General features: G+C 33.7%; 1 protein-coding gene across 25 annotated transcripts; it reads left to right on the forward strand.

The window, feature by feature from the left end:
• The first annotated feature begins 13,997 nt into the window (after positions 1-13,997).
• LOC109806598 (putative galacturonosyltransferase 7) lies at positions 13,998-18,343 on the forward strand. 25 transcript variants are annotated; one of them, XM_083065195.1, is made up of 8 exons: positions 14,685-14,955; positions 15,092-15,254; positions 15,433-15,555; positions 15,950-16,045; positions 16,293-16,489; positions 16,603-16,686; positions 16,764-17,746; positions 17,843-18,343. In XM_083065195.1, the coding sequence occupies exons 7-8, from the start codon at positions 17,564-17,566 to the stop codon at positions 18,218-18,220; spliced, it is 561 nt and encodes a 186-aa protein (XP_082921321.1). In that variant the 5' UTR covers positions 14,685-14,955; positions 15,092-15,254; positions 15,433-15,555; positions 15,950-16,045; positions 16,293-16,489; positions 16,603-16,686; positions 16,764-17,563; the 3' UTR covers positions 18,221-18,343. The 25 variants fall into 25 exon arrangements, 22 of the variants coding, with proteins under 22 accessions (XP_082921316.1, XP_082921321.1, XP_082921325.1 ...); XM_083065199.1 differs by having other exon boundaries at positions 16,995-17,746; XM_083065200.1 differs by having other exon boundaries at positions 16,618-16,686; positions 16,995-17,746.
• Positions 18,344-19,909: the final 1,566 nt, after the last annotated feature.

Below are 19,909 nucleotides of genomic sequence, written 5' to 3' on the forward strand. Positions count from 1 at the left end.
TGATCATCCAAACAGAATATCCAAGTCGAAAGGACTCATACTTCCTCAGTGGAGAATAGCTTTCCAACTCAAGCAATGAGTGAAGCTAAGCCTGAAGAGGCTTTCTAAATAATACTCTGGGATACATAAGAACTTCAAATCCCCAGTCGCCTACTCAGAGGCACCCCTTCAAAAAAAAAAAAAAATCACAAAAGACAAATAAACATTCCCCAAGTGGAATCCGGCTCTCAGCCAAACATCAAGCGTCAAAGATGATCTGCCTAACAGAAGAGGCTAATCACAATCAATGACAAAATCCCCCAGCGGATAATAGCCTACACAGAGGCAACAAAATCAGAAAAACAAAAAGAGTCACCCGAATAAGGATAACCGGGATACTCCACCATCGTCGAAAGGACGTCAGCCAATCATAAGGCATCGCTCACATCAGAAAGAGCATCTTCGTGTCTACACCCCAAGGAAACAGAAATTCCTCAATGGGCACCAACTACGCAATGGAAAGTTGGGACACAAGAACCTATGAGTAACTGCACATCCCCTGGACGGATCCCTGCGTTATCCAGCCCTCAGTGGCACAAAAATAAAAAACAATCGTCGAAGCAGCATCGTGGACTGTGGAGACAAAATCATCACAAATCCCTGGAGAGGGAAAACTCATGCTACCCCGAGGTTGTCAAGAACACGGAGGTATGCAACTACCACGAGGTTGTCAAGAACACGTTGGTATAGCCTGGAGAGGCGGTACTCGGCTACCCCGAGGTTGTCAAGAACACGGAGGTATACAACTACCACGAGGTTGTCAAGAACACGTTGGTATAGCCTGGAGAGGCGGGTACTCGGCTACCCCGAGGTTGTCAAGAACACGGAGGTATGCAACTACCACGAGGTTGTCAAGAACACGTTGGTATAGCCTGGAGAGGCGGTACTCGGCTACCCCGAGGTTGTCAAGAACACGGAGGTATGCAACTACCACGAGGTTGTCAAGAACACGTTGGTATAGCCTGGAGAGGCGGTACTCAGCTACCCCGAGGTTGTCAAGAACACGGAGGTATGCATGAGCCTGGAGAGGCGACGACTAATACTCAACCTGGAGAGGCTACTCAACAATTTTCCACCGGAAGACACTACAAGTCAGAAGGATGGCCTACTCCCCGGACAATTGGGTCAACTCCTTTACTTATCAAACGGTACACCAAAAGGCCGTTTGACTAAGTAAAGGGGGGGCAGCTGTAGACCCCTAAAATTGTCCGGGTCGGAAATAAGACTCGAAGACTCTCAAAGATCAAAGGAAAGTCAGCCAGAAGGACTCCCAGAAGACCATAGGATGACTATCTATAGGTTTAGAGGTCTTAGAGTAGCCAAAAATAAGAAAGTGGGAGGTTTGGAGCTCAATACGGCCTCCTTGGAGTTCAGTACGGCCGTACTGCACATTTTGTACTACAATACGGCCGTACTGAAACCAATACGGCCGTATTGAAGTTTCTGTATTTCAATACGGCCGTACTGAATTCAATACGGCCGTATTGAAGTACAAAAACTCAATACGGGCCGTATTGATCCCAGGGGCCGTACTGCGCCTCATCCCTATAAATAGGACGTCATTTGGACGTCATTGGACACTTTTCCACACTTCTTGGACTCTCTTCTTGAGTATTCTGGGGTTTTTGAGCAGTGTTCTGCCCTAGAATTCTCTCCGAGAGCCGATCCGACGAAGTTCTTGAGTTCTGAGCATTTAGCTTGAGAATTCGAACTAGTCGAAGGGAAATCTTTTTGATTTCCATAGTAAAGATTAATTTTTAGGGAAGGAGCGAGCGAGCGTGTAGTGGGAGGGAGCGCCAAAAAGCCTCCTAACATTTGAATATATAAAAGCACGTTTCAAAGGTTTCTTCTTCAAAATCCTTCCTTTTACTGCTTTCTGATTGTTGCATCGCATGTTTAATTTATTCATCATGTAGATATCTTATTCATAGCCGTGTATAATAAATAGGGGTAATTTAGTAATTTTACACTGTTATTTATGAAATAATCCGTCATAGGGAACCCGAAAGGGGCGTTGTGGGGTGCTAACACCTTCCCCGCACGTAACCGACTCCCTTACCCGACTCTGGTTGTAATGGCCAAAGTTGATTTATGAAATCAATTGCCTTATATCTTTTTCCAATGTTTTGAGTAAAACATTGGTGGCGACTCCAAGAACCCTTCTTTTGCGAAAACCACTAATCCATGGAGGGTCCCGCTTGGGATTAACATGGATTGGTGAATCATTTAATAAAATTGTTAGTTCGATGAGGTCTCAGTTTGAGAATAAGTCGTTCTAACAATCCACCACTTTTCAAAACATTAATAAGAGTCCGACCATCGTCGCGAATGCCAAGGTCCGTTTCGGCGGGTGGCGACAGAGAGGAGCATCCATTTTCTCGAAGATAGACTTGAGGTCAGGTTATCACCAGATTAGGGTGAAGGAGGGTGACATACCGAAGACTGCTTTCAGGACTAGGTATGGACACTATGAATATGTCGTGATGCCGTTTGGTGTGACCAACGCCTCTGCAGTGTTCATGGATTACATGAACAGGATCTTCCGGCCTTTCTTGGATAAGTTTGTTGTGGTGTTCATTGATGACATCCTGATTTATTCAAGGACTCCGGAGGAGCATGGAGAGCACTTGAGGATGGTGCTGGAGATTTTGAAGGCGAAGCAGCTGTACGCTAAGCTTTCAAAATGTGAGTTCTGGTTGGATGAAGTGAAGTTCTTGGGCCATGTGATCTCAGCTGAGGGGATTGTTGTTGATCTGGCTAAGGTGGAGTCGGTGTTGTAGTGTGAGCGTCCAAGAACTGTCACTGATATTCGGAGCTTTGTGGGTTTGGCGGGTTACTATCGAAGGTTCATTGAGGGATTCTCCAAGATAGTAGCGCCTCTAACCCAGCTGATGAGGAAGGAGCAGTCGTTCATTTGGACAGATCCCTGTGAGCGGAGTTTTGATGAGCTGAAGAGGAGGTTGACTACTTCTCTTGTGCTGGTGTTGCCAGATTCGGGTGAGCCCTTTGATGTGTACTGCGATGCTTCTCACCAGGGTCTTGGGTGTGTGCTGATACAAAACAGGAAAGTGGTGGCATATGCTTCAAGGCAACTGAAGAACCATGAGAGGAACTTTCCCACTCATGAATTGGAGTTGGCAGCTATTGTTTTTGCCTTGAAGATATGGAGACATTATTTGTATGGTGCTCGGTTCAGCGTCTTCAGTGATCACAAGAGTCTGAAGTACCTGTTTGATTAGAAGGAGCTGAACATGAGGCAAAGGCTGTGGATGGAGTTTCTGAAGGATTATGACTTCCAGTTGATGTATCATCCTGAAAAGGCCAATGTTGTGGCGGATGCGCTGAGTAGGAAATCATCCACATGTCGAGTATGATGGTGAGGGAGCTGGAGCTGGTTGAGGAGTTCAGAGATTTGAACCTCTATGTGGAATTAGCTCAGGATCACATTAGTTATGGGATGATTACCATAACTAGTGAGTTCTTGAGGCAGGTTGGACTTAAGCAGTTGCAAGATGTTGAGCTAGTGAAGCTTCTTGGTTTGCTGGGTACCGAGAAGGCTGTTGGTTTTGAACTGGGTGGAGATGGAATCTTGAGGTTCAAGGGCAGAATTTGCCTACCTTAGGATGCTGAGCTGAAGAGAGCTGTGTTGGAGGAAGGCCACAAGAGCAGACTTAGCATACATTCTGGTATGACTAAGATGTACCAAGACCTCAAGAAGACTTTCTGGTGGTCTGGTATGAAGAGGGAGATAGCTGAATATGTGGCGGCCTGTCTGACGTGTCAAAAGGCAAAGGTTGAGCATCAGAAGCCGAGTGGGTTGATGCAGCAGATGGAGATTCTGGAATGGAAGTGGGATAGTATCACTATGGACTTCATCGTCGGGTTGCCTAGGTCGGCTAGGAATAGTGATGTTATCTGGGTGATAGTTGATCGGTTGACCAAGTGTACACATTTCTTGCATGTCAACATCAAGTGGTCCTTGGAGAAGCTGACGCAGTTGTATGTGAGTGAAATAGTACGGTTGCACGGGGTGCCTTCTAGTATTATTTCAGACAGAGATCTGAGGTTCACTTCTAGATTTTGGCAGAGTTTACACAAAGTCGTAGGCACGAAGCTAAAGCTAAGTTCTACTTATCATCGGCAGACGGATGGTCAGTCAGAGAGGACAATCCAGTCCTTGGAGGATTTGTTGAGGGCTTGTGTGTTAGACCACTTGGGAAGCTGGGAGGAGGTCCTACCGATGGTTGAGTTCACTTACAATAATAGCTTTCATGCTAGTATTGGGATGGCGCTGTTTGAAGCATTGTATGGCAGAAGATGTAGGACTCCTTTGTGTTGGCATCAAGATGGTGAGTCAGTGGTTGTGGGACTGGAGTTGATCCTATAGACTACTAAGAAGGTGAAGCTGATTTAGGAAAGGATGAAGACTGCTCAGAGTAGGCAGAAATCATATGCTGACAAAAGACGTAAGCCTTTGGAGTTTGCTGAAGGGGAACATGTGTTTCTGAAGGTGACTCCGACTTCTGGTGTGGGTAGAGCAGGGATGCAGCTACTGGTGAGGCTACTTAGGAGGTTGAGCAGCAGTGCAGGGAGCGATATCCATTTCTTTTCCCAAGTAAGTTTGTTTTCGGGGACGAAAACTCTTGTTGTTGGGGAGGTTGTGAGATCCCTTATTCTTTTTCTTCCTCTCTTCACTCTCACTCACTCAAGCCTCTCTCTTTTACTCTAAACTCTCACTCTCTTCTTCTCACTTTGCTGATTCACTTTCGATTTCTTGGATTCAAGGTGGTGCTGCTGAGTAGCTGATTCAGAGTTCTTCTTCTCTGTCTCTTTTCCCTCCATCCATTCTCTTCTCCTCCGTTGAGCCCTTCTCTTCCCGGAAGCTCAATTTCTTCTACCGAGGTAAGGGAAGCTAGGTTTTTCACTATTTTTGGATGAAAATGAGTGCTAGAAGCTCATTATCTGTTGGTGTTGGTTGATTTTGGCTGAGTGTTGGTGAAAAATGGATTTTTGGAGTTTTGGGGTTTTGGATGAAAATTTGGGTTTTCTTGATTTAATGGTTGCATGTTGAAAATGAAGGGTTTTTCGTGATGTTTGATGAAAATGTAGTACTTTGGGCTGATTACATGTGGATTTTCCTGGTTATTTTGTAGGGTTTGAAGAGATTTTTGAAAGTTTGAGGGTTGTTGCTGGGTATCACGCCGGGTGCAGTTCTTCGCATCGGACGCGTGACCATCAGAGACTCCATTTGGGCAAGCACGCCGAGCGCAATGGTGAATGCGCCGGGCGAGTTTGAGGGTGCAAGTCTCTGGATGGCCCATGCCGGGCGTGGCGGAACAGCGCTGGGCGCGATATCAGTAGATTACTCAAGTTTTATGGTTCTGATGTGGCACCGGGTGGGACTTTGTCACGTCGGGCGTGGAGACTCCCAAGGAGTCTCTGCTAGAGGTGACGCCGGGCGTGAGACCCTGGGGAGGTCTCAGCTTTCTTACGCCGAGCGCGTGATTAGCACGCTGGGCTTGTGAGACCTTGTGAGGTCTCTGCCTTCCCCCACGCCAGGCGCAATAGGAATTGCGCCAGGCGCGTTGGTTCCCTAGTACACTCTAATTGTGCCACGCCAGGCGCGACCATAAGCGTGCCGGGTGCGGATGATGATGTTGAATTATGCTGGAATTGCTGATAAATGTTGTTTTATGCTAAGTTAAGATGTAATTGATGAATATGCTGTGCCGATTAGATGATAATGCTGAAATATGATGTTAAGCTGTAATAGATGAATATTGCTATGCTGTAAGCCGTTATTGTTGTATGATGAATTGTTGTGCTCTGCTGAACTATGTGCTGTTATTAGCCACTATTGTGGTGCTACTGTAGCCGCTATGTCGGTGCTATTATTAGTCACTATTGTGGTGTTGCTGTAGCCGCTATGTCGGTGCTGTTATTAGCCACTATTGTGGTGCTTCTGTAGCCGCTATGTCGGTGCTGTTATTAGCCACTATTGTGGTGCTGCTGTAGCTGCTATGTCGGTGCTGTTATTAGCCACTATTGTGGGGCTGCTATAGCCGCTATGTCGGTGCTGTTGTTAGCCATTATTGTGGTACTGTTATAGCCGCTATGTCGGTGCTGTTATTGCTGAATGCTGTGATATTTTAATCTAATGCTGTTAAGCTGGCTGATGTACTGATAGCTGTAGTTGTTTATCATTCACATTTCGCATATGTATGTTGATTCTTTTCACTAGCTTACCCTTTGTCGTTTCCATGTGTTTGGACTGCGATGATCATACTGTTGTGTGGGAGCAGGGCAGGGTTGAGGTTGGTGGTTTGCTAAGGAAGGTCTGCAGCTGGCAGATGAAGTTTATTCTTTTGATGTATTAGCTACTTAGTTAGCGATTGATGGATGTATTTTGTGTGTACACTCTAACTCTAGCCGGTATGGGACCTTGTATATATATATATATATATATATATATATATATATATATATATATATATATATATATATATTCTAGATCATATATTTATATACTTGTTCTTTTTGTCTGGTGTTTCCGGTGTGCTGTGCTGTGTGTAGTGACCAGCTGGGTCGTTACAGTTTTAAAAGATGATGTTATCATATAAATTTAGTATTAAACTTATATTTTTTTTAAAATTTTAAATCACAAGTAAAGAATCTTTGTTTTTTTTATATTTCAAAATTTTTAAATAAATATAAAATTGAAATATAATAACATGATAGTTATATTATTGAAAGGGAGAGATAAAAACAAGTGAATAAATAAACAAAAATATTAAGAAAATGTGAGAAAAAATATACCACTATTGTACATAATACCCTTTTTTTATTATGTTATATTTTTGTTAAATATATTTTATTTTAATACTATTATTTATATATATATATATATATATATTAAATAAAAAATCTTAGACTAACTTTTAAAGATGTTGATTTTAATGAAATTAAAAATTATTATTTTCATTTAAAATGTACCTCATTCTAATTTAGTCATTTTGTATGATGTATATTTTTTTAAGAATTTTTAATTAAAAGCATATTTAATAAATAAATTGGTACAATTATTCAAGCTTTACTGTGTCACTTTTTTTTAATGATTTTAATTTAATTTACTTTTTGAAAATTATAATAAATATATAAACTTTAAAAAAAATCATATCCGATTTGATATTTTATAATAATAATAATAATAATATTATTATTATTATTAATAAAAACAAATTATGAAAAATTATCATGTAATTATTTTTTTTGAAGATTGAGTTTATAATAATTAGAAAACATTTTAAAAAATGCTTACATATTCAATCGAGGTATAAGAAAACAAAAAACACAAAAAAAAAAAACTCTTATTTCCAAATCAAAAGCATATTTTGTGCAAAAATATGCTAATTAAATTCAATAATATAATTTATTTTTTGGAGAAGTGTAAACTTTTTTAAAGTGTTATGTTTACGGATTATTAAAATATGTGTTTGAGTTTTTCTCTATATTAATATTACATTGTATAATTTTTAAATAAATATGAAATATATGTATCATTCAATTGGTCTAATCTTAAATATTATTATTTTATGCAGTCATAAAATGATATTACTTTTTTTTTTGTTAGGTTAATAGATGATCTTAAACTCCTCAAGTTTTAAATTTTAATGATAACAAAGAATAGACGTTTTCCAAGAGAGTTTTTTTTTTCTAGATCAATCAATAAGATGAATGAGTGTAAGACGAATATACTAAGATGATTAGCTATCCTGACATTAAAAGTCTTCATCTATTAAACATGTATTATATCATTTATGATGTCTAATAACTAAATCAATCGTTGTTCACTTGATTCCTTAACAGATCGAAGTGAAATAACTTCCTCGATACTGATAATAACAAAAGAGAAAGAAGACAATCTTTATGTTAGAAAAAAAAAAAAAGATAAGAGGATCTCTTTGTTGTATAAAAATGGCGGACATAGTTATGAGCAACCTGAAACATCGAACAAATGTTAGTAAAATTCCTCTGAGGCGTGTGATGTCACTACCTTAAGGACTTATCTACGGGATACGCACAAGCCCTCAGGATACAACAGGATCATCTCAAGGAATTGAGGAGTAGAACTGGCAATTAGAAAATTTGAGAACTCATAAAGAAGGAAGAGAGAAATGAGTTTTGGGGTAAGAAAATAGTGTGTCGGAGGCCTCTATTTATAGAGTCTCAAAACCTTAAAAAATCACGTAATTAATTCGGAAATTAAAGAAAATAAATATGATAATTAAAGGAAATTAAGTCGGTAATTAAAAGAAAATTAATCTAAATTTGTAATGGTAAGATATTAATGACAAAATCAAATATGAATTTGAAATGTTAAAAGCTTTTATTTTCAAATAAAGTTTCCTTAATTAATTAAAATTAATTTAATGTAATCAAAATAAAAATATTTCTGGATCTCATTTTCTTTTAGAATATCATATATGTACAACAATCTCCCACATATTTCAAAAGAATATACTTTATTTTTGATTGCATTAAAAATGAGAGATAAAGAAAAGAAAATGAGTTCTCATATTGGCTGTAATATATTGGACCTGGTGTAGCAAGCAATATGAACCAAAACACTTAATGTATATTAGCAATTTTATCAATCATATTACACCCCCACAATTCTTGTCGTTATCGCTGTTTTGCGCTACTAGGCCATGCGCGTGCCTGGTATTCATGAGTGCTCTAGAGATCTCGCCAAGATCTCATGCAAGCGACCCCACTTGACACTTATATAAGTGATTTCATCAAGTGCATGCTGCAAATCATACATCACCCATAAGGGATATGAAAATCATTAAAAGTTTTATAATGTGTTAAGCTTTCTCATCATAAAGCTTAACAATAAAACTTACCCTCTCAGTAATGCAGCTCTAGCACTTTCTCATATTTTAGGAAGAGACAAAAAAAAATATTAAAATTGATTAAAATCAATTTAGTGCTAGCAGAACTGACAAGTGACTTGTTTTTACCCATATGAACCTTATTCATGGGATCTCCAATCACAAAGGTTGGGTTACCATCACTTGTTTGTTTACAAGTTGTTTAATAAAGTCTCATTCCCCACGATGTTTAATATAACAATATCTTTCCTTAGGGATTTAAGTGATAGGATCAGCCGAATCCATTATTAGCTTCACATAATCGATAAATTCAATCATTTTATATAAGCAATTGCTTTACCACATTATTTTCAACCACTCAGCCTCATAATCAACCATATCAAGAGAAATAAACTCTAACTCAACAATTATTTAATTGGTTGATCTCAAAGTAATTGCACCACATCCGAGTGTAGTGACATAACCACGAATGGATTTTGTCTCATTTTGATCAAAGATCAAATAATAATCATCATTGTATTTCTAATACAATGGAAAATCCACCATGTTGAATACCATTAATTTATGGTATCTTTCTAACATCTCATAGTATTAAAAATTATAATATAGATAATTTCACATTTCATTATGCAGTTAAAAAATTTAATCAATTAATATACTAGATCAATACTAGCTATCTTCTCATAACATGAAGTTTCTCTCTCATGTAATGTCATGTAGGTCAACCTCATATATAATCATGTATTACCTCGAAAGCAAATAACAAAAATATACTAGTCATCAAATCAAGTATATGATCACAAAAATATGAGAGAACTTTAAACCAATATCTCAAAACATATAGCAAATATGTTCAACATCACATAAAGCTCATCATATATAATTATATTGGTGTTAAGGGGAGTTTCATCTCATTTATGAAAATTAATAAAAATAATAAGGTGTATTAATAATTAAATATTCTCATCATTAAGAGAATCTAAAAATATTTATTGCGTACATCATTTCTCATATGATGTCTCGCAATTACTCTTCTCATCCTCTCATCACACCTCATCTTTTCTCTTAAGTGATAGTACTTTTCAAGATCATACTATACCACTAGTTATGTTTGTCAAAGCTATAATCAGCCTCCAATATTATATCTATACTTTTTATTTATTTATATTTTTTTAAACACAAATCATAGAGCATACTACTAGTTTTTTTTATTGTACTTTCACGCAAACCAATAAAGAAGAAACAATACATAATGTCTAAGGACCGATCAATATACCCATTAAATCCATTGGGATCAACGCTCATCGGAGAACCCCTAAGGTCATCCACCTTGGATTTGTCTTCCTCGGCCTTCTCCTCATGCGGCTTCAGCCACTCCTGGTTCGCCACGAACTCCTCCTCCATCAACAATAAGTCCTTAAGATTGTTATATAAAAATGGCGGACGCAATTATGAGTAACCTGAAACACCGACTAAACGTTAGTAACATTCTCCTGAGATACACGCAAGCCCCCCAGGATACAACAAGGTCGTCTCAAGGAATTGAGGAGCAGAACTGACAATTAGAAAATTTGAGAACTCATAAAGAAGGAAGAGAGAAATGATTTTTGGGGGTAAGAAAATAGTGTGCCGGAGGCCTCTATTTATAGAGTCTCAAAACCTTAAAAAATCACGTAATTAATTCGGGAATTAAAGAAAATAAATATGGTAATTAAAGGAAATTAATTCGGTAACTAAAAGAAAAATAATCCAAATTTGTAACAGTAAGATATTAATGACAGAATCAAATTTGAATTTGAAATGTGAAAAACTGTCATTTTCAAATAAGGTTTCCTTAATTAATTAAAATTAATTGAATGTAATCAAAATAAAAATATTTCTGGAACTCATTTTCTTTTGGAATATCATATATGTACAACACTCTTGAATCACGAAATTCCTAAAAAGAAAGCTATTTTGAATTGGCAGATGCATGGCTTCATCTATTTGGTACCTGAAAGGTGATAAGTAGCTTCCTTAATTAGATAAGAAGTAACATTTGGCACTACAAGAAAAATCAAGATTATCTACGGAAAAATCCGTAGATAAACATGAAAATCCATAGATAAGTATCAATTATCTACGGATCATCTAGGGAAAAAATCCGTAGATAATAAGGTCGTAGATAACGTTATCTAAGGAATTTTCCGTAGATAACGTTATCTACGGAACATTATCTACGGAATTTTCTATAGGTAATGTTATCTACGGAATTTTCTGTAGGTATTTTATCCGTAAATAACTTTCAAGAAATTTTTATTTAATTTTAATAAATTTATTAATGTAATAACCCTCATGATGCTATTTCATTACACTTCACTTTTCAACATTTTTTTGTCCTTATTGCACATTTTCTGGGAAACTTCCCAGAAGGTCACCCATCCCTATACTACTCCAGGTCAAGCACGCTTAATTGTGGAGTTCTGATGAGATAGGCTACAGAAAAGCTAATGCATATTATTAGTATAAGTAGTACAAATTAATTCATTTAAGTACAATCTCATACTTATACTATTTTTGGATCCCTCTCATTTTGATATGTCCAGACCGATATAAAAATATAAAAATATATATAATAATTATATTACCAATAATAATAATAATATTATTATATTTAATTAATATTTATTTATATATATATACTTACTTGTATAAAATTAATATTATGATACAATTTAAATTAATTATTATAAATTTAAAAGTTTAAATAATAATTTATATATTTTAAAATGATAATGGCAGGAATAACACTAGTGTAACTTTTACTGAGTATTACACCGCTCAATAATGTTACATTAAATGTGATACAATAGTGTAACTTTTACTATATTACGTCAATTTTATTTTACAAGAATGAAGTATAAAATCATCTTAAATTAATATAAAATTTTGTATATATGACCTAAGAGTAGAAAACTTTTAATTTAACGGTTGAATTTATAAAATTCACATTTAGTAAAAGTTACATTGATGTTATTATAACCCTTCTCTTTTAAAATATTATTTTTATAAATTAAATTTTAACATTTTAAATAAATTATTAATTAAATTAATATATTTATTCATCTTAAATCTAAGATATAAAATTCCAAAAATGTATTTATTCTTGTTTTATTTTCTAATTATCAATCATTAATAAAATACTAATTTAAAATCTTACCTAATTATATCATAATATTTTCATATCAAATTTAAAACCATATATTAGTATGTTATTTTTTTTATCATCAATTAATTTATAAAAATAAAAAATTTAAGATGACAATTTTTAATAATATTTATTTTAAAATATTATAATGAATTAAATAAAATTTTAACATATATTTTAATCATAAATAACTTTAAAATATATTTTCATCAAAAATATTTTTTTGGTCAATACAGTGACTAAAAGTATTATGATAAATCATTAAATTTAAAAAAATTAAATCTTATAATGATTATTTTTTTAATGATGTTAAATTAAATATTCTAATTATTTTACAATAAATTAAAATAAAAAGAAAATAAAATATGTTAATTGATGTTTCAAATAAAATGTACCCTAAGAAATTTACTTACGGGTGAAGTTATCTACAGAAATTTCCGTAGATAAGTTATCTAAAGAAAAATCCATAGATAAGTTATCTATGGAAATTTCTATAGATAATTTATCTACAGAAATTTCCGTAGATAACTTATCTAATGACAATTTTTAATAATATTTATTTTAAAATATTATAATGAATTAACTAAAATTTTAAAATATATTTTAATCAAAATAATTTTAAAATATATTTTAATCTAAAATATATTTTTTGGTCAATACAGTGACTAAAAGTATTATAATAAATAATTAAATTAAAAAAATTAAATATTATAATGATTATTTTTTTAATGATGCTAAATTAAATATTCTAATTATTTTACAATAAATTAAAATGAAAAGATAATAAAATATGTTAGTTGATGTTTCAAATAAAATGTGTTACCTACAGAATTTATCTACGGGTAAAGTTATATACGGAAATTTTCGTAGATAACTTATCTACAAAAAAATCCATAGATAACTTATCTATGGATTTTTTTGTAGATAAGTTACCTACGGATTTTTCCGTAGATAACTTATCTACGAAAATTTTCGTAGATAACTTATCTAATGACAATTTTTAAAAATATTTATTTTAAAATATTATAATGAATTAACTAAAATTTTAAAATATATTTTAATCAAAATATATTTTTTGGTCAATACGGTGACTAAAAATATTATAATAAATAATTAAATTAAAAAAATTAAATCTTATAGTGATTATTTTTTTAATAATGCTGAATTATATATTTTAATTATATTACAATAAATTAAAATCAAAAGATAATAAAATATGTTAACTAATGTTTCAAATAAAATGTTTTACCTACGAAATTTATCTATGGGTGAAGTTATCTACGAAAATTTTCGTAGATAAGTTATCTACGGCAAAATCCGTAGATAAGTTATCTACGAAAAAATCCATAGATAACTTATCTACGAAAATTTCCGTAGATAACTGAATATTATCTACGGAAATAATTCCGTAGGTAATATTCCATAGATAACTAAAAATTATCTATGGAAAAAATTTCGTAGATAATATTTCGTAGATAACTAAACATTATCTACGGAAAAAAATTCCATAGATAATATTCCGTAGATAATGATAATTTTTCTTGTAGTGTGGTAAAACACATTTAATGCAAGTAATATATACTACAAAAAAAAAGTGTTATTTAATGGGATTATTTTGGAGAGGTTATAAAAAAACCCCACAAATTAAAATGATTTATTGTGTTCTTACATATTGTCTAAAATAATGATAATATAGTGGGTGTTTTAATTCTTTTATATGGAGGTCTTAGTTATATTCTTTCTTTATCCTTTCCCTCGTATTTTTCATTTCATTTCCCTCCGCCCTCCCCTAATATTTTTCACTGTTTCCCTTCTCTATCTAAACCTTAACTATTCTTCACCATTCTCCTCACAGACGCAGAGCATTCATTCTATCATTTCAACTTTGAATATGAGTGAGTGACTCCACCTTCCTCTTGGATTTCCCCATTTTTTTGTTCATTTAATTTTTTTATAGAACCACAATTAGGGTGTTGTGCTCCTATAATTTTTTTTATTTTCCTAATTATTATTGAAGGCTTGGCGATTGAATAATAAAAATAGGGGATTTGTGTTCAAATTTCATCATGGTAAACTTCCTTCTTCACTTTTTCCTGTGGCACATTGTCACAAAAGTTCAATTTTTTATGGTTAAAAATCAAACTGGTGCACCATTTTTGTGTTCAGTGGGTTTGGTTTTTTGAAGGTGTGGTGAATCCGTTATACGCAATCGTTTATATGGCTTTAATGTTGTTATGTGTATTTGTTTATTTTATGTAGTTGCTAGACTTTGTATTGCAACTAGATTATTTGTTTATCAGATCTTCTTGTATTGTATATAGGATATCAAGTTCAGATTTAATGCAAGTCTAAATTCACTCAATTCTATGTGTAATGTTTATGTCTCATAACACATAAGCACTACTATAAAAGCACAATTTAACATCGTGTAGATATCTACATTGGTTTTAAGAAAACCGATGTAAAATAAAAGTGCGGTGGTATTTTTGTAATTAAATAGAAGATAGAAGGATATTTACATCGGTTCTGGGAACAAACAATGTAAATATGAAGTATTTTTACATCGGTTCTGGTGGTGACCGATGTAGAATTTAAATCCTAAAAGTTTTCTACATCGTTTGTGTTGGTGCTCGATGTAGAATTAGAAGGGCATTATTATTTTACAACGTTTTTATTCGTGACCGATGTAGAATTGGAAGACATTTCCAAACACAAGAACGATCTCCTGCGTTCTCATCAGTGCGCGCTTCTCCAACTCCATGCGTAGGAAGCTTTTTAATTGGCGAAAAATTCTTCGCGTGTTCCTCAACTAATCGTCTACTCTCGTGTACTAAGGTGATGCCTTTTTCATTGTTTACTAGTGCAACTACCGTAGGTCCTCAAGAACTAGGGTTTTCCATTCTCTTTCTGAATGCATTGAAGCCCTTTTCTAATGAATTTTTCTTTTCTTTTTTTGGGTTTGTTTTTGCAGAATTGAACGCATTGTATTCTTTGAATAGACTATTAGAAGCCTTGCCGGATCCTCAAAACTGCGTTCATCAGAAACTTCGAAAGCTGGTAATTTATTTTTTCCACTATTGCCGACTGGGCTCTCCACTGTAAGCGCCGCCGCGAGGATATCAAAAGGGACACCGGTACCATCTCTTCTTTTTCTCCAAATTGTTCTAGGGTTTGTGGACTTGTTCACTGCTGGAAGTGGGAATGCTTGTGATTGTGCACGTGCGACGTGCTTTCTCAAATTGGATAGAAAAGGGGACCGTGTGAGGGTTAAAATGTTCATGTTGTGCTTAATATGTATATGTGCTGGTTTAGTTGCAGGTGCGGATCTTGCTTCGGTGCTAGACGAGCAAATTTTGAAAGAGAAACAGCCTGATGTGGATGAGTGTGAAAATCAAGATGAAGAGGCTGTTGCGATGGTTGAAGAACCCCATTCTGGTATTTGAGTTTAATACATTGAAAATCTTAGTGTTTTATTTTTTTTTTTGCTACGGATATTTCCAGCCCACTGGGCAAAATTAATTTTGCTTGTGGTACTGTGATTGTCGCCGACAAAAAGGGTTTTCACTCCTGGCAAGAATTGAAATCAGAATTCCTACTGAAAAGGTCATGCCAACTCGTTGGGTTACTTAGAGTGTGTTTGATTTCTGTTTTCAAAAACTATTTTTAGTTTTCAAAATGGACTAAATATGGTTGTTCAGATAGTAGGTGTTGGGTCAGCTTTTGGGAAATTGGAAAGGAATTTATAAGTTGTGCAGGGTGTTGTAGACAATAAAGTTTAGAACTTACATGTTGGAATGCTAATCTGTGTGATGAATTCCATTGTTTACAGCTTATGTTGGGTGATATTGTAATTTCTGTTGAGATAGCAGCAAGACAAGCAGAGGAAAGAGGGCACACTCTTCTTGATGAGATCTGAATCCTCATGGTTGGTTTCATGATATTTTGACTATTTTCTGTTTGTTACTGATGTTTATTATTTTAGATTATGGTACCTGTCTTCTGCTGCCAGCATAAGTGGAAAGTGAGCTGGAGTTTCATTTATTTCTTGGCGTGGTGTGTTTAAAATAGATACTACACTGAGCATGTTGGAATTTTATCTTATAATACTATGTCTACGTTGTTTGAACTGAAAGGATGAACTTGAGAACATCAATTACTTTATCTATTTGCAGGTTCATGGTTTGTTACATCTTTTGGGATTTGATCATGAAATAAGCGAAAAGGCTGAAGTAGAAATGGAAAGAGAGGAGGAAATCCTTTTAAGAAGTCTTGATTGGAAGGGAAAAGGGCTAATAAAGAGTGCATGTGATGTTGAAACAAACTCAAATTTTCACCAAGACAGTTCAGATGGCAATTGTATTTTTTACTAGTATGCCTCAGCAATCCTCAACTTGCATAATTTTAATTTATTGGTTTTATATATTTCCCTCTAATTCAAGTAAATATCATTTGCATAAAATGTATGGGGCAATAATCTTATAGATGAATTGTCAAAAGACAGGAAGAAAGAAGGCAGTCTTAGATTTTACAAACCAAAGTTTAGCTATATCTTCTGTGATATGGATGGTAAGATTGCAGCAAAACTCTTTTGATATTGCTTCATCTTTCGCCTGGATTTTAATAGACTCCTGTTTTATATAAAGGAACATTTCTGAATAGAAAATGTCAAATTTCCTCTGCAACTGTCACTCTGTCCGGCCTTGCATAACTTTTACCGCCTTGCTCTATTTTCTCCCTGCATTGTTCTGTTTTCTAATCTCTCTAAAACAAGTCGTTCATTTCATCTCACCGTGTTCGCTTCTAAGTTTTAGCCTTAATTTTTTTATTCTAATATTGGTTAGAATAGCACCCCCATCATATTCTCATTATTTCAGTATAGCATGTTGAGGGTCGGTTACTATGCAACTATTTGGGATTGACAGCTATGGTGCTAAGGTTTGTCCTTGTATTATATCTTTAACGAGCAAAATAAAACAAGTATGGAAAGGAAAAATAATATATTTAGTTAAAATCAAATTTAATTGTATAACAAATCTCACCTATTTTACAATATATCTGAAACTAAACCATTAAAATCAAATAATTTTTTTGTGCATTCATTGTTTTCAGTGACAATGTCCTTTGGTTTTTCATATGAATTTTGCATGCTTAGTATGCACATGCTCATTCTGGTAAATTTAATGTTCAATGCTGATTTTTTTTTAATTCTTAAACTGAGTAATACTATTATTTATTCATTTTTCTGAATTGATCAATACTGTTTTTCTTTTCAAAAATTAGTAAACATGAATCATTTGTTAAATTTAAATTAGTACGTTTTGAAATTTGCTTCAAAATTTCCATTCTTAGATGCACTGGTATTAGTGTATAAACTCATCTTTTGGTTACATGTTCACTTCTGTATATATATATCTGCGTAGTTTATAAACTTAATGTTCAGACAATGCCAAAGAGTCTTCACTGCCTGTCATTGAAACTAACTGTAGAATATTTCAAATCCCCTAATTATGAAGAGAAGACTGATGAGGAAAAGTTTATTGATTCATCATTACACCATTATGTTATTTTCTCTAATAATGTGCTTGCAACTTCAGTGGTTATCAACTCCACTGTATTTCATGCAAAGGTATGCTATGCATCTAGTCATGCACTACTGATTTGATACAGGTTTAATTTTAGCTGATGTAATAATAATTTTACTTCTTGTTGTGAAATTTTTCAGGAAAGTTCAAATCAGGTTTTTCATGTGTTGACTGATGGAGAAAATTATTATGCAATGAAGCTCTGGTTCTTGAGGAACCATTATAAGGAAGCTTCTGTTCAAGTGCTGAATGTATCATTTTGTGGTTATGATTATCCATCCATGAACCATATTAGAATAGAATACCTTTCAATTTTTTCTGATTCACACTATTTACTTCCTGATTTATTCAGCAATTTGGAGAAAGTTGTGGTTTTGGATGATGATGTTGTTATTCAACAAGACTTGTCTGCGTTATGGAACATGGACTTTGGGGATAAACTTAATGGTGCAGTGCAGTTCTGCTCGGTAAAGTTTAGGTTCGTGTCTAACTTGGGAGAGCTTTTTAATGGTTCATGATTTTAAGTCAAGTTAGACAAAGGAACTCTTATAAAAAATTTACGTGTATAGGTTGATTTTAACTTCTGCAAGAAGTTTGATGAATTTTGTCTCCTTAGTTTACTTTATTTTCTTTTTCTATAATTGCCTACCGTGGTGTTTATCCAAAATGGCCTTAGAATTGCGCTGCTATTTTAATTGACACAATTGCGCTGCCATTCCTTCCAAATTTATTGCTTCAATTCCTTAATTAAAATACTACCTTATCATTTTCTATTGCAAAAAGTTTATTTCCTATACTTTTCTGTAACTTCCATTTGGTATTTGATACACACCATAACTGGCAAGAATTAGTTTGCATGGTAGCTTTATATAATTTAATGTAAGTCATATCTAGTCTAATTTTGATATGAACTTTGGCATCATATTTAGGTAACTTGGCTGTGGCTTCTCTTCATGATCAAATACTTTTGCTTATAAACATTAACATAGGCTCTAGTCTAGTGCATACATTTGTATTTAATTACAGGTAATCAGAAATAATCCAAAAATAAGAATGATTTTTTTTATTTTAAAAAATGCAATCTACATCGGTTTTAGAACCGATGTAGATGACTTTAAAGAACCGATGTAAAATATGCATTTTGTAAAAATATGCATTTTGTAGTAGTGAACATCAAGCATAAAAACAAAATAGCAAGAATGTAAAGTCAAGTGTAGGGAGCGAGAAAAATGCATAATTTATATTGGTTCAATCACATCTACTTGTGACTTATATATCTAGTCTCTAATCAACTCAATTGAGATTTTCTACTAATTAATCTTTAGTATCAAAAGTTTTACAATCACTATACCACATGCAATACACTTCTACACTATTAAAGAAACTACTTTTTGAACTCCAAAAGGCATTTACTTGTAGCACCCCACTACAAGATTTTCCTTTCTTAAGAAACCTACTTAAGAAAAATACAATACAAAAGTTAAGGAACAAATTCACCTGATGTGCAAAATAAATCAAAGTAGGTGCACCAACCAAATAACTTATCCTATCACTCCATGAATATGATGATCAATTCAATTCTTGAAATCTTTCTTAAGGTTACCACAAAGGTAATTGAACATTTTCTTGGAAAGAAAAACATTTCTTAGGGAGTATTTTTTTTGAAAAAAATATCACAAAGATTCAAGTCTCTTTGTTCTAAGTGTGATAAATGATATAAAAGTTTTCTGACAGAATTGATTATTTATATGGATAATTAATTATTTTGTTCTTAATAAATCTAAAAATCAACCAAGAACAATTTAATTAATTATCTTGAGCAATAATCGATTATTCCAAAAATTAGTTTCTAAAATAATTAATTATTACAACAACTTATCTTTAGATTACTAAAAGATTGAGCAAATAATTATTTATTACTTAAGATAATCGATTATTTTAAGTAAAAACTTAATATCTTGATTTTTCATACCATTTCTCCTTACAAATTAATTTTAAAACTTATTTCTTTATCAATCATCATCTTGATAAAGATCTAAGGCTAAGTTACTTACTAAGCACAAAACACACAAGTAACAAAGCTTTAAAGACAAAAATAAGATACAAATTACACTCTTTTCTTTCAAGAGACTCAAAACACAAAACAAAACTAGAAGTTGCACTCTTATCTTTCAAGAGGCTTATTTGTAATCATCAAAACCAACTAA

This window comes from Cajanus cajan, chromosome 10, assembly GCF_000230855.2.
Source record: "Cajanus cajan strain Asha chromosome 10, NIPB_CcT2T_4, whole genome shotgun sequence".
Taxonomy (NCBI): domain Eukaryota; kingdom Viridiplantae; phylum Streptophyta; class Magnoliopsida; order Fabales; family Fabaceae; genus Cajanus; species Cajanus cajan.